Consider the following 16061-nt stretch of genomic DNA (forward strand, 5'->3'; position numbering starts at 1 on the left):
CACGATTTTTCCGCACGGTATTGGATATTTTTTTCACAAAAGAGTTCATGTAAACGCTAAAACATCTGAATAAAGATGCGTATGATCAACAAAATACATAATAGATCTACTTCAACTTCAATAACTCGGTTATGATAAATCTGACCATGCTGGATCATGCATCAGAAGAAAACATCAAGCCCATTTTTACGCTTAATGAAAATTTTCCTACTCTGGTTCCCAGAGAAATGATTCAGCCAATTGATGAGGAATTCAGAGAGCTGCGCAATGTTGATTTTTTAGACTCCGGATCTCCGGATGAATGAACCAATGTAGTCATGTTTTGGGGTAAAGTTCTTGCCACAACTACCCGTAGTGGTGAAATGGCATTCCCGCAATTAAGAAAATTTATGCCAAAAATTTACTGAACACCGAAGAAAGTGGTTTGGTGCACATGTCTGCAACCATCAAGTTTAAGTATAATGCGACGATATATGATGAGAAGAAATATTAACCGTTATCATGTTTTACAGTGTTGATTGATTGATTGTGTTAAAATATAAAGACCTTAAAATTTTTCAGTTCTAGTCCTAAGAAAGGCCCTTGGGGACAAACTCAATCTTCACCTGCCCTGAGAAAGACACTTCGTTGTCATTGGTCGTCAGCAGAAAACATGGTCAGCGGACCGTGTCCGCTTCCACACACATCAAACGACATTCTCGTGAAAATGTTCAATAATATTCACAATTCAATATAAAAAAATTCAGACTTTCGATTTTCCAATATCCAGATGTCTATTCAATACACTTGACAACCCTGGCTTAACCCTTTATAAGGCTGTTGAAACTTGGTAAGGAATCGATTCAAACACATTATCTTTGATAAAAAATAAACTATTGAAACAGTTGAAAAAATTGGTGGCAGTATAGTTGCCACTGCCCGTTAACCACAAAACTACTGCTCGCCGATGTTTTGCCAGATACTTCTAGAGGTCTTTGGTTATAATATTGAAATAATATCCCCTGGTTTAGAGAGTCTCATTTATTCGTGAAACTCTTAACATGTGTCTTTGCAATTATACCTGATCTGTATTATTTCTTTATAAGTATCGGCACTCAATTGTGATTTTTCGGTGGTTTAGATTTTGTTTACGCCTGTAAATCATTCACTCAGTCAGAGCATTTTTCATCAATTTTAGTGTAAACGTATGCATTTAAAAAAATGACTAATTTCGGATGGCGATGAAAAAAAACTACAAAAGATAATTTCAATGAAATATACTTTCCTTAAATCTTACGTTTACTAAGCCTACAACAAAAATGATTCAAAGCTGTTGATTCGCAGCAGCAGCACTGTCAAGCAACTTGATGATTTTTCAAACTGCCCAACAGCGAAGGAGTTGGATATCCTGAGGTACTTTGTGTCCGCCAGATATAGCCAATCTTGTTTTACAACATCCTCTCCCCGCCGCTCCTTAAGCCGGGAGATCGAAGCAACCGGCCAAATGGTGAAGGAGAATCTGGCCAAAATGGACATTTTTATGCGGTAGCGTCAGACGAAACCGGCCGTATCTGAGCATCAGGTAATCACCCAGAAGGAGTAGCTTGAGGTACTGGTGAAAAACTTCTCTCCGGTGAAAGAAAAGAAAAACTTCTTTTTCACCGGTGAAAAACTTCTTTTCGTGCCCATAATGAAAGACAAGACGTACTTGATGCTAGAATTCAACAAATGGCAGAGGACCGGATACTTTACGTTCCGCAGATAAGCGATGGCCACGAATATATCACCCACATCAAGTTCTCGAAGAAGGTCATTCTTTGACAAACAATAAGGGAATGTCCAAGCCGCTCTTCTTTCGAGTCATATGGTGACCTGGGAGATATACAGTACGAAGTGCTTGCCGGAAGTTGCGAAGGTGGTCGGACCTGCGATCAGCCCATTATGCCAAAAGATCACTGGAGGATGGATCGCCTGAAGATAAACCTTGTCGCGAAGACCGTCAACCTTCCCAACATCCCCCAGCTGCGACCGATAGAAAACTTTTGAGTGAATGGCCAAAATGGAGAGACAGTCGACCGCCAAAGCCACGAAAAGGTGGAAGAACACGCCGACATGCATCTTTTCATCGGCCATGGTTGAGGTTCCGGCCAACTTCGCTTTATTTACGATACTTCATCAAACAACCCTGCCTCTTCCTGTTCCGTATACACTAGTTTTTCCGGCTTATTCAACACGTTAAGCCCTGACCGAGCTAGGGGACCAAAGATGAACTTTTCGTCTGACTCACGTTGGTCCCTGCGGAACTTTCATAAAAATAATTTTCTAATTTTGTTGCTGTCGTTTCCATTTGACACTCTCTAAACCAAAAGTCCACTGTCGGTGCGATGGAACGTATTAATCTTTGGAAGCATTAGAAGCTCTCTTGAACAGTCTGCTAAATAAATGTTTTTTTGAGGTTCATCCATTTAATAAAATCAACATGATCAAATTGTAATATTGAAATATATTGTTATCGCGGGACATTTTCGTTTCTTTGCCAAATGTGGGACGTTTCGCGGGACGTAATTTTACGCGGGACGTAATCTTACGCGGGACATTTTGTTGAAATGCCCATAAAGGGGTGCAGAGGGAGGGGCGGAAATTACAAAATTTTCGAAAAACACGCGTGGGGTATCAAAATATTTATGGCATTTTTTCGCATAGTTGCAAGAAGTAGCAAGAAGTCATAAAAAGAAAGTGTAGAAGGGACCCTAAGGATTTGCTAGGAATTACATTCCATTCTTTATTTTAAAGATGCTTTAAACTTTTCAGTTCATTCGCCCTTTAAGTTTGCTAGGAAAGAATCCCGAGTATATACACCCGAAATTTCTACCCATCCTAAAACTGTAAGGCAGAGAAATGATCTCCCTGTCCTTCTCAGATAACCAAGACCGCTCCTAGAACCTCCACATGCCAAATTTGATTCCATTTGTTTGATTAATTCTCGAGTTATGCAGAAATGTGAGTTTCATTTTTATGGCAGCCCCTCCCCCCTTCGAGAGAGGGAGGAGTGTCGAATCACCATAGAAACATTAACTGTCCCCTCGAACCCTCACATGCGAAATTCGGTTCCATTTGCTTGATTAGTTCTCAAGTTATGCTCAAGTTATGCTCCTTCCTCCCTGATTGTTGAACCAGTTTCACCAGTTGAGTTTCATTTGTATGGCAGCTCTCCCTTAGAGAGGGGGGAGGAGTATCGAGCAACCATAGAAACGTTGCATTCCCCCTAAAACCTTTACATGTCAAATTTGGCTCCATTTGCTTGAATAGTTCTCGAGTTATGCAGAAATTTGTGTTTCATTTTATGGCGGTTCCCTTAGAGAGGGGGAGGGGTCTCGAACTATCATAAGAACCTTCTCCGGCCCCAAAACCCCCTCCATACAAATTTTTCACGTCGATCGGTTCAGTAATTTCTGAGTCCATAAGAATCACAAAGACAAACAGATATCCGTTTATATATATATATAATAATATATATATATATATATATATATATATATATATATATATATATATATATATATTGGTTTGGACATTTAACGCGCAAAATCATAATTCGTATACTCGCGTACGGAATCACTGACCGCTTCATATCCAAGATCTTTCTCCCGCGCCACAATCTTCTGGCCTACTACACTTTTTTCTGAGCGGTTGTTCATGTTTCAGTTGTTTTCTAGGGCGATTTATCCCGGAAACCACGAAATAGATAAGTAGATTGCATTTTCGCGATATGTGCAATTCCAAATGAAATCGTCCAATTTTTGTATGAGATTATTATACCACATGAAGAAAACTAAGTTTTCCACTCACATTGAATACCAGTTTGATACGAAGAAGTTAATTTTTTTTAATGATTTTTTATTTGAATAGTGCTCATTCTGCCAGAAAACTCATCATTATCTTCGACACTTCACTAACTCGTAAAACGTAGTTCAATGGCGTGCCGTTTATTTCGTTTCCACCGTGTAGTGTATTCGAGAATCAGGCCCGATGTCTAAACATGAAAAAAATATACACTAAGAAAAAAAATTAGTACTCTTTTTTTTATTTACAAAAAAAACTTTAATTTGCAATATCCAAAATACATATTTTTTAATTTTTTTTTAATTTTTTCATATAAAATAGAAGTCATGTAGGAAATTTGAAAAATGGGCCCAGAATGGTAAAATTATTTTTGACGAACTTTGTGGAAACATCGAATTTTTATGAATTACCGAAACTTCGAATTTTTGTTTGTTAACAATTATTTTTAGCCACAAATTATGATTTCTGATGTGATTTAAAACAAAAAAGCTCATTATAAATCTCCTTCTAAATGCAGCCATTGTCACATGAATTGGGATTTCTAGGTGACAATCGTCGATATGTCTTGAGGTGTCGACAGCGCAGAAAAACTTATCAAAAATGGAAAGTGAGCATCGTTTCTGGTCGTAAATAACCCAATAGTAATGGTATTGTATCAATATATTCAATTTTCACAATGTGTGTGACGAATTGCAAGCAGTTTGTATTTCTTGTGAAAGCGGTAGTGAGTATGTTATCTCTCAATCGGGCGAATGAACACTCCGGAAATCCTTCCATAATATGAAATCAATTTATTTTTTCTACAATATATCTATTGCATGCGTGTTATGTTTAATTTATCTTGTAGCGAGCCATCAACACCGAACTACATATCCATTCCAGAAGACGTGGTAAACATCGGAGCCGGAGCCGGAGCAACAATTAAACACTGAGTACATAGGGAGCAGCAGCAATTACGATCAAAACAAACGAAAAAGCGTAAAAATGTGCAGGATGCAAACAACCGTTTCCGTCTGCTTGTTGGGCAGACGCAAATCCTAAACAAATGGTCTGATCTCTCTGAGCGAAATAAATAAAATTCTGGGATGCCAGATGGTTTTTCTCCAATTTATGCGATGAAAACCTGAAATATCTGTAAATATGTGCTAGTGTCTGCAAAACTGGCCTGTTTCGTTTATCATTTGGAACCAATAATGTTTTGTCACTATTTTAATCAGCCTACAGCATAAAAGGTTGTGACAAAAGTTAAATGTTTGCAAATTCGTAGACATATATGCGAATGTGGCATTTCTGATCTGATTTGGCAACCAGCAGAATGAATACCTTGTCACTTGCTATTCATCCTCTCACATACATAAAATGAACCTCTCACGGCATTCGATACGACTGTAGGAATAGAGTGAGGAGAGTTGCGTGATGGTGATGTGACAATTGTCATCTCACCTCACACGCCGCGTAGAATCAGACCGATAGTGATTGTATCGACTTTTCCATTCGATTTATATAATAGGACCAATGATTTGGACACTGTATTGGACCAGGTTCCGTGTCAGTCTGGGACGAACTTGCCAAATATTTCGTATAAATCCAATGGAGTTTCAATAAAGACTGTACAGTAAAACCTGTTTTTGTGCGATTTTCTGTTCTTGTGCGGGTTTTTGTGCGGTGTATGAAAAGAAGCATATTTGACGAAGTTATCGTCCATTTAGTTTTTTTCGATGGTTTATATGCATTTCATTGCGAAAAAAGCATATTTGCGTCTCAATTATCCACTTCAGAAATCATTCCGCTCCTCTCATCAAATGCTCTAAGTTTTTCTAAGTTTTTGCATGACATGATTTGTAACAGCAACACGTTTCAACATGCAACTAAAAGCACAAAACAGCCACGCGCAACCTAAAAGACAAAGTGTTCCATCGCAAAGCAGGGAAACAAAAGGAAATTGAACAAACGGAAGTTATTATCTTGGGGGAAACTTGGGAACTGTAATCCCTATCTACCGCACAAAAAAGTTTTTTTCAAAATGTGTGCCGCAAACACGATTTTTTTTATGCGACTTTTTTTGTGCGGTCTCTATCCCCGCATAAAAAAAAAAGGTTTGCCTGTACTCGAAAAAATGCAACAGACAAAAATGATAATCAAAAATTCATTTCAAGGAGATATTTTTGAAACTCTCAGGCTATAGATAAACACGTATCTGCTATTTTTTTGCAAAGTTGGTTTATTCAACCTCCTGTCCTAGACTATATGCCAGCACCTTGGACTTAACACTACCCATCAAATCCTGTGCAACACTTGTGCCATCTTTCTTACACACTTTCATCCACTTTTTCTCCAAATCCTGGCCGTTTTCGAAGACCTACGCTATTTTCTGGAGCTTGCCCTTCATAGTGGCCCACGACTTTTTTTATTGGAGGCGCTTCCTGCTTGGAACCCATCTCGATAACCACTCGACAGATTCTGAGGAAATTTTGTACATCTTAACATTACACTCAACACTAGTTTTACCAAAAATTTTCAACAATTTATACCCATGCAATGAAAAGTGTTGAATTCTCTGAATACAATCTTTATACAATGCTTTAAAACTTGCTTTTACACCCAATATTGAGTATTTTTAGAGATGCTCCAATCACTCGAGTCGACCGCGAGTAATTTGTTCCCCCCACCCTCGATGGATTGTCAAAATTTTGAGTTTTTGGGTATCCGCAGGAAATGAATCAAAATTGTATGGACACCAAAACATACAATTCCCAAATTTTAAAATAAAATTCTCTTTCATTCTACATATTTATATACAAATTTTGTTTTGCACTAATTCTTAATTTCTTACGTATCCGAAAATGTATTGAGGGAAGGAAACTGTTATTTACTTAAAGAAATTCACTTTTTAACTTAAACATTTATATCGTATCTGGGTCCCTATCACTAACAGAATGACCTTACCTCAACTAATCATGGCATACAAATATTAAGAAAACTCTTATAAAAATATATCTCATCGTTCTTTCGCTGCACATCATCCTTTCACTCGTGTTCTTCTCACTACTCATCAATGCAACCACGTGTAGATTATATTGCATGTTAAAAAAATGCACAAATCAACTATTGTATAGGCATGTTATATGAAAATTGTCCACTGTATCTAGTGAAGAAATATTCTTTAAATTGGGCTCCAAATTGATCACTGAGACGGTTTTTTTTTCTCTTAACAGCAACAGATTTCTCTCTCTTGTTTTATAAATTTTGATTGAGTGCTATCCTCGGGATAGCGTTGACAGTTAATAATTATAATCTTTCTATTCATCTAGCGATTGAGAAAGCCTCCAAATAAGATATGACATTTTTCCTAAAATATACTGAGCCAACCTTCGAACTCAGATCCACCTCCAAGATCGTCCAAATTGGCTCAGGTTTCTCTAATTTTCGACAAAAATGAATAAAAACTCAGCAGAGCGCCTGCACTTCCGGCTCACACACTCTCCTGACCCTTCGGTGGCAGGTCATTCGTAGAATTTGTTTCAATCAAAAGCGGCGTGATGGTCTGATAGCGGCTGTGATGTGACACCCGCTCCATCACGCACGAAGACGAAAGACGCGCTTCGGCGTCATGATCCCAGCATTCCTCCATGGTGTCGCAAAGTGCATTGAGACCCTACGGAAGAAAATCAAGTGGCATATTAGTGGGCATACAAGCATATGAAAAGTGGGAACACCTACATTATGATTCCTCCAGTGTTCGTAGATTCTCGGTCGAAGTTTCTTCGTTACCACATTCTCCTGCATTTCCTCCAACGTCGGATGTGATCCAAGCTCGGCCTCGAACGGTAATCGATACTCATCAACCAGTCCACCGTGGACGGTGCAACGCGACACGAGTTCCCACAGCACCAAACCACACGCGTACACATCGATACGCAGAAATGCATCCCGGGTGAAGTTTATTGCACCCTCCAAAATCTCCGGTGCCATGTAGCGACGGGTACCAACTTGGCCGTGGGTATCACCGCACGGTTTGCCTGTTTCGGGATACGAAATGAGATTAATGGTCCGTACTTTAGTATCAGGGGAAAATATCTACCCGGTGTGAAGATCAGTGCCAGTCCAAAGTCTGCAATGCAAGCCGTCAAGTCATCCTTCAGCAGAACGTTCTTGCTCTTGAAGTCCCGATGTGCGATCGACGGTTTCAGCCCCTCCGTCTTGCTGCCCTGAATTTCCTCGTGCAAATGCATCAGCCCTCGCGACATACTCTCGGCAATGCGACACAACTCCTGCCAGGTTACGGTGTGAGATTTCAGATAGTCACACAGCGAACCGTGATTGCAGAATGCGGTGATCAGCCAGAAGTCGGTATTGTTGAGCTCCACCCGTTTCTCGCAACCGATGAACTGCAGTATGTTTGGGTGGTTCATACGAGGTAGCTACGGGGAGAAGAAGAAACACCGTTAGTATTTAGGAGATCAAAGATTAGAAAGATTGTCTTGTGGGAGACCAAGTTTTCCTTTTCTTTCATTTCATCCACTCAATTTATAGATATCTATCGCAAATAAGGTGTGAATCGAACAATATATAAAAGTAATAAAAGTAAAACTTTCAGAAAAAAAAAATCGAATAGGTTGTTGAAATTTTTGGTGAAAAGAGTTTTATGATTTCTATACAATGCAAGCAATCTCTTCTTCAAGCATTCGTTCAAATCAATTCAAGAACTTATGGTTTCTTTTGTGAGGAAAGTAGGAAATGGCAAGCCACAAGCGCAGGTGGCTTGCCAGAATAGCACAGGGTGGCCACTCAAATTCAATTTTTGAATTCCCGCATTTTTCCCGCATGATTTCACAAAATTCCCGAAAATGAAAATTAACTAATACTGTGTCGTACATTGAGAATTGATTTTTTTTTGGCTGGTGTTGTTGTTTGCCCTTGATATCGGGGAGGAAATTCTCCTGAAAATCGGTTGGTGCTCGCTTTTGGCATCGAGTAGGAGTGGGAGCTGGTTCGGTGAGTTGTACCATTTTATTCATAATCAATTAAGGGAAAGTTCAAAACAGATATTCGAGTATTCTCGAACCAGCAACTTATTATTATTTTCGAATTTGAAGTGTTTGTTTACTATAGGCTCTGAAACACCGTGTTAAAATTTTACCTTCGTGTGTAGGTTCAGTTTTTGAATATGTCCTACGTTGTGGCACCCAATATTGAACCCTTCCGCAAGGGTCCATACGTTGCCCGTTCCGCACATTTACCCGAAAAACATTCTCCCGAACTCCAAATTCCCGAATGTAACATTCACCTCAATGCAACCTTTACCCGAATTTCAGATTAAATCTGACGAGTGTAACGTTTACATTTTTCGAATTTACACTATTTGTAACTGTGTAATATTATGTATTATATTAGGTTGGGACATTCGTTGGGAAGCTACTGTCATTGCACGTCTTTTTCAGCATAGGTCAAAAAGTTGAAGCGTAAACAACATAGTTTTTTGCCACTTCGAATATGTCGAATTTTGTACCAACGAGAGTGTTTTCGCAACTGCTTCAACGGCATAAAAGAATGGTTTTTTTTGCATCGAATCGTTACTGGCGATGGAAAGTGGGCCCATTACGACAATCCTTTAGTCGGGCAACGTATGGATACCCCGGAAATGCATCAACATCGACGGCCGCGCGGAATATTCACGGCCAGAAGGTTATGCTGTCTATTTTGTGGAACCAGCTGGGTGTGGTGTACTATGAGCAGCTAAAACCTAAGATAATATCAGACAATAGGGGGTCTTTTACGGACCAAATTTCTGTCAGATACGGACCAAATTTCTGTCAGTCGTTCTGATTTCTGATTGGCTGATTTCGATAAATTTTGTAAACAAAGCCGATTTTTTCAGTGTTGCCAATAAAAAAAAATAGCGTTGGATTTGTATTGAATTTAGAAATGGCGAATTTAATGAATATTTAGTGTAAAGGAAATGCGAAGGAATTCTATGCAAGTTTATGTATGTGTTTTTTCACAATGGAGTAAAGTGAACGGCAAAACACTCATTTGTCAATTTAGCTTCGTTACGTCCCTAATGCGATTTCATATTTCGGAATATAATTTCTATTGCTAAGAATAAATGGAAAGTCTCATCATTCACTATGTGGATTGCAGAGTTGTTAGCTCTAGCTCGTAAATATGAAAAAAGAGATGGTTGATACCATCCAGGTTGTGTTTTGCTGACTACCAATTTTTACACTGCTGACATGTTCTTTCCCGCTGATTTATTTTGATGATGTGAAGAGCTACGAATTCTGCTCTGTTCTGCCGAGGAAAGTTTTCGCTTCATCGACGGTGTACTCATAGTCGAATTCAGTATTCATGTCATCCACATCATCACTAAAATTGGATGAAGCTGAAATTCGATATAATGTCGATGCTGCTTCACTGTTCATCAATTTCTGGGCTGAACATTCTTCTCGGCGCTTTGATAGCAAGTCCATCAATCCAACAAGATGTTCTTGTGTATCGGCTGTATGCGAAGCATTCGGTACTACGGTCAGGTATTGCAAAAGAGTCACGATTTTCAAGTAGTTTCTGAATTACAATGGAGTTAAGCGCCGTTGTTTTACACGAATCAACGAGAAAAGATTCTCCAGACAGTCTTGGACGAGTTGTTATGGATATCATTATTGTATTATAGATATGGGTATTTAAAAGACTTATTTTATCCTTTATCCTTTTTTGAGATTACCTTACTGAAAATATGAAAAATCATTAAATTCGCACCAACCAAATGTTACGATTCATAAAAACAGAAATTTAAAAAATCCGAAATTTTATAATATTTGGCAACTCTGGCATCTTCATGTCATGGCTTCGTTTTTGTACGACGAAGAAGAGTAAGAAGCCAGTTGTCTCATCTTGTCTTAGGCTAAAACCTAATGAAACCATTAGGGGGGACCTCTACCGACGACAATTGATGCGTTTGAGCCGTGCACTGAAGGAAAAACAGCTACATCATGACAATGCTCGGCCGCACGTCGCGAAGCCGGTCAAAACATACTTGGAAACGCTAAAATGGGAGGTCCTATCCCACCCGCCGTATTCTCCAGACATTGCTCCGTCCGATTACTACCTTTTTCGATCGATGCCACATGGCCTAGTTGACCAGCACTTCTCTTTTGATGAAGCCAAAAAATTGGATCGATTCGTGGTTAACCGACAAACCGGCCGATTTTTTCCGCAAAGGGATCCGTGAATTTCCAGAAAGATGGGAAAAAGTTGTGTGAGTATTTTGAGGTATTTTGAGTATTTAATTTTGACCATTTTGCAGAATGAAGCATAAATTTTTGAAAAAACAAACCAAGAACGCGAGATTTACGTAAAACTGTATTACTCGTCGAGATTTACAGTTATCTCGATTTTTTTTTGTCAAAAAAATTTTTTTTGGCACTGGAAAAACGGCCACCACCTGAAAAATCGATTTTTGACAAAAAAAATTTTTTAGATAACTGTAAATCTCGACGTGTCATGAAGTTTTGAGACATTTGGCATAATTTTTTTTTTGAAAACCTCGATTTTCGATGATTTTTCGTTTTACAAAAAAACTCAAATTTTAACGTTTGTGACACCAGTAAATGAAGTCAGAATGAGCTAATATTTTGCATAGGGTATATTATCGTGCAAACCAACATTTCGTAGCAAGTTCCGAATGAAAAATCGAAATAACTATTTTTATTGGCACCCAAAACCATACTTTTCGTTTCGTACTCCGAAAAAAGTCCCAGAGTGCCGATTTTTGACAAAAAAAAATTCGAGATGACACTAGATTCTCGACGTTTCATGCAATTTCAAGACATATGGCATCAATTTTTTTTTTCGATAACCCCGATTTTCGCTTGGGTGATTTTTGATTTTCAAAAAACTCAAACTTTGACCGCTTTGCGCCACTCTCCCTTAAGTCCGATTGAGCTGAAATTCGGCATAGGGTGTTTTTTCGAGGTGATAAACATTTTTAATGTGGTAACTTTTTGAAATTCGAGATGACAATTTTCATTGGCACCCTAGTGTACACCTTGTTAGTGAATGCCTAATAACAATGAGATTTATATTCTGCAAAGGTGTTGCAGTTCACTCCCTTCTTTATAAAACAATGTTTTCATGCATAATCTTTCGGAAAACACCGAAAAACTTATTGTTTGTTCCCAGTATTTCAAATAACAACATCAGCAGTTCAATTGTTCCATGTTGATATTCTAGGCATAGCTGTCCGACCATGAATTTTTATACTTCTAATCAAGCTCGATTGATTCAAGTGAGGGGAACTTTCACATTTTATTAGACAATGATTTACTGCTTTACTGCGTTGTGTTGCTTAACTGAAATGCTGCCAAATATGTTAGAAAACTTTGATTGCGTTTTTCACAGTTTTCTTTTTGGAACATTCCCAGCTGATTTTGGAACATAGGACAGCTATGCGTAGAACGGCAGTAATACCATCCGATAAAATTCATAATTGAGGACCCTTACCAACTTTGAATAATTACTTCTATGATTTGCTGTCAGAAAAACTCACGAGTTTATCTCATGGAAATTCAGCATCTTTTCGATTGAGTTTTAAGGGCCTTCAACAAGTGTCACGTTTGAGCCCAATTTTATGATAATGACAATTGGACATTGAACACAAATACTGCTGCGCTCCCATCTGAATGGATTGCGTAGCCGAAACGTAAAACCAACGGCAGCGAAAAGAACGGATTCATTTCCAGAGCATCACTTAGTCATTGAAACTAAATGTTTTGCTAGAAGCATAGATTATGCAGGACACATCAAGCCTAAATCTACTGCATTGCAACGCGTCTCAATACAATATTCAAGTTATGCAATGAGTCTCTTAAGTTTCGAACGAACGCTGCCAAATATGCGGACAAGGCGCGCTCCATTGACTCCGTGGCATACCTCGCATACTCGCTTCACCGCTAAGTTGCGTGCGGTCGTGATTCATCCTTCGCTTTCATACACCGTCCTCTTGCACACTGCCGAAGATGGTTCTTAGCACACGTCGTTCGAAGACTCCGTGTACTTGCAGGTTCTCTTCGAGCATTATCACGTCTTAAGCCCCTAGAGGACAACCAGTATTATGAGCGTTTTGTACAGGAAACATTTCGCACGTTTGCTAAGTCTGTTCAATTTAAGCGGCCCATAGACTTCAATGTTATTGCCAAATAATATCGCACGTCTACGTGCCGCTTTAAAGTGTTAGTGAAGGCCATTGCAGGCACGACTCCCATTGATAATTTGCTTCCATACATCGAGGCTGGTATCTCAAATGGTACTCGAATGAATCGGACAATCTACACAACATTGTCACACAGCACTGTATTCTATCCATCGAAGCCTTAATCAGTCTCCTCATTTTTCTGGCGATTTCCCATAGCTCTTCCAAAACGCTTTGATTGTATTTTCGAGAATAATTCACTAATGAAAATGTTAGCGTTCGTTAGATTCAAATGAAAAATTAGCGCATTTGTCGCTTTCTAATTCACAGAAATTACGTTCAAAGGATTTTTTAGAGATTTGTTCCGGACACTTACCTTGAATATTTCCTGCTCGGTGAGCCACGATTGTTTTTCCTGTACAGAGAAAATCTTAACTGCCACTTCCTGGGACATTAGCTGAGCCTTCCACACCACCCCGAATCGTCCGCGCGCTTTCAGGTCTATCAGCTGGATAGGCCTTAAGGCAATATTCGGCGATGAACTTGTGATCTCCGGCTCGATCTAAGATAGATAATATACCATAAGTGGGACAATTTAACAACCAACCGGAGCGCTTACAGTTGGTATTTCATTAAACATCGACTGCTTCCTATGACGCCAGAAGATGGTAAACAGCAGACCAACGATTATCGCCACTGAGGACACAATCACTGCAACGGTAATGAAAATGTTCGATTCCGGAGCAACGTGGTTCAATACGTCCGGGGGATTTGTGACGACTGGAATCCACTTGTGATCCCGATTGCACATGTTCGCCCGACAGCAGCAGTAGTTCAGGTTTTTCGTCCCGAGCGAATTATCGATACACTCGGTGTTGTTGCAATCGCTCGGATTAAGGAAACATCCCTTCAAAGTTACTTTCACTTCATCTGAAGAGGATAAATCATATAAAGTAAATCTGCTTCAAACATATTCCTCTTGCTAAGAACACATACTGCTCGTATTGTTGGTACTCCAAACAACAAAACATCCAACTGGCTTATCCGAATCTCCCTCCTCACAGACCTCAGTTCCCACCGTACAATCGCCATCCTTGCAGTCGTATGTCTCGCAGACCAGTCCTGTCGGTTCCGTATTACTACGGCTTAGGGAGGCTTCCAGATCAGCAACTGAAATTTTTGAAATATTTTACATTTTCGATACAAACAATAAAATTGCTCAAACTCTATTCACTGATAAACATTTCGCAGGTCATATTACGAAGCGAAGTGTTAAATTTTGAGCACCCCTCGCGCCGTCAGACGCAAAACAAAAAAAAAGGTAACCAAAACATACTTACATATTGCGAGACTCGCAGCTATGAATAGAATGGTACGCATTCTCACCCCGTCCGGAGTATCTCACACTATTCGGAATATGAAGATCAATTCGCGTCGCAACTATTGGTTTTCTCCAGTCCGGACGAAATCTTCTTCCTCGGGTCACGAAAGACTTCGCATCAGCCAGCATCAATGGGAGCGACAATTATCCACAGCTGTCGACATTTGCAGGCGTGGGCCGTATTTTCCGCGATGCTATCCACAATGTTTCGGAGTAGTTTTGAATGGCGGAACAACTGGTAGCAGCAACAAATCCGAAAAGAATACTTATTTACTACAGACGACCGAAAAAAATATGAAGAGTGAAATTATACGAACTGGCGAGACATGAATGAAATATTTGTTCTTCGTTTTCACGGTATTGGTGGAAGGAATGCTCTTTCGGTGTATAAATTGAATATGTTTGTGTTGTGGCTTTGACGAGTGCCTGGGTTTGTATAAAATTATGGGACATGACTCCGATGTGCTGCAATAGATTTATACTGAGCATTCATTTTAGTAATTCTGTTTTGGCAAAAATAGTGGTAAACGAAGAAAACATTAAATCGCATAATTTGGCATGTTCATATAAATTAAAGGATAAAAGGATACGTTGTGTACAATTAAAATCGTATAATATGCGAAAACTTCGATTTTGTTTATTACTACAGGTTATTTCTTCATTCGATGTAACAAGTAGACTTTCCGAGATCTTGCACAGCACGCAAAAGAGACAATGTGCTTTGTGTTATCCAGTCTCGTATCTCACAAAGTCATTGGGAGCTGTCTGCAACAAATTAGCGAGACAGAAAGCAGCCGAGCGAGCAGACTTCCTGTGCGCGCTTAAATTTGAGAGACGATTATCCCCAGCAAACATTAATTCGTATAATTTTGCACGTGCCAAGTCTTACAAGAAATCCGAATAAATCATAATCGCATATAATATCAATCAAAGTATGTATCGTGTATATTTGAAATCGCATAAAATGTAATAACTCGATTTTATATATCATTATCAAATTAAGTCGCAATTCGGTATAAGAAACATCAATTTTATGATGTACATTGTCGTAAAATATATTTAATCCGCATCATATGCGTATATTACGCTGATGCAGTTTGTGTGTCGTATAAGCGTATAATTTAAATCGATTCAGTACTGTAGTAAATCGTGTTGCATGCTGAAGAAAATCATGAAACAGTAAATCATATTAGACCCTAATAAAGCACATATTACATCATATTGAAATGTCAATGAAATGCTGATGCACTCGAAAGTTTTAACCGCTGTTCAATTAAATTTGAGATAGCCGCGCGAGATAGCTGGTGGATGATAATCCATACGACCGGAGTTCGAACCCACATCGGAGCAGTTTTCACCAAACATCAATCTGTGCCATTTTAAACATTCATATTCCACTCCCAACACAAGTCAATCAACCAAATGAGTGGAAGTGTGAATGGGAATTTGAATGGATTAGGTTAAGTCCCGAGTAACCGCGGGTAAACGGTATAAATTTTAAGTTAATTTTAGTCAGTCAAGCGCACGGGAAATAGTTGAAAATGTTGTTAAATTATTAATGTAATAATAATAATAATTAAAAAAAAAAAATTGGTTCTCAAATGGGGATCAACACTAGGGTAGGAGCCTACCTGTTGGTCTCAAATGTTCCTATCTCACGCCTCCACGAAG

General features: G+C 39.0%; 1 protein-coding gene across 1 annotated transcript; it reads right to left on the reverse strand.

The window, feature by feature from the left end:
* Positions 1–5506: 5506 nt before the first annotated feature.
* On the reverse strand, positions 5507–14751 carry LOC129762863 (activin receptor type-2A). Its single transcript, XM_055761429.1, has 7 exons — positions 14350–14751; positions 14006–14179; positions 13629–13939; positions 13386–13571; positions 7904–8243; positions 7543–7841; positions 5507–7477 (listed from the first exon to the last, which is right to left on the reverse strand). Exons 1-7 carry the CDS (start codon positions 14387–14389, stop codon positions 7295–7297), a joined length of 1533 nt encoding a protein of 510 aa, XP_055617404.1. The 5' UTR covers positions 14390–14751; the 3' UTR covers positions 5507–7294.
* Positions 14752–16061: the final 1310 nt, after the last annotated feature.

This window comes from Toxorhynchites rutilus, chromosome 1, assembly GCF_029784135.1.
Source record: "Toxorhynchites rutilus septentrionalis strain SRP chromosome 1, ASM2978413v1, whole genome shotgun sequence".
Classification (NCBI taxonomy): domain Eukaryota; kingdom Metazoa; phylum Arthropoda; class Insecta; order Diptera; family Culicidae; genus Toxorhynchites; species Toxorhynchites rutilus.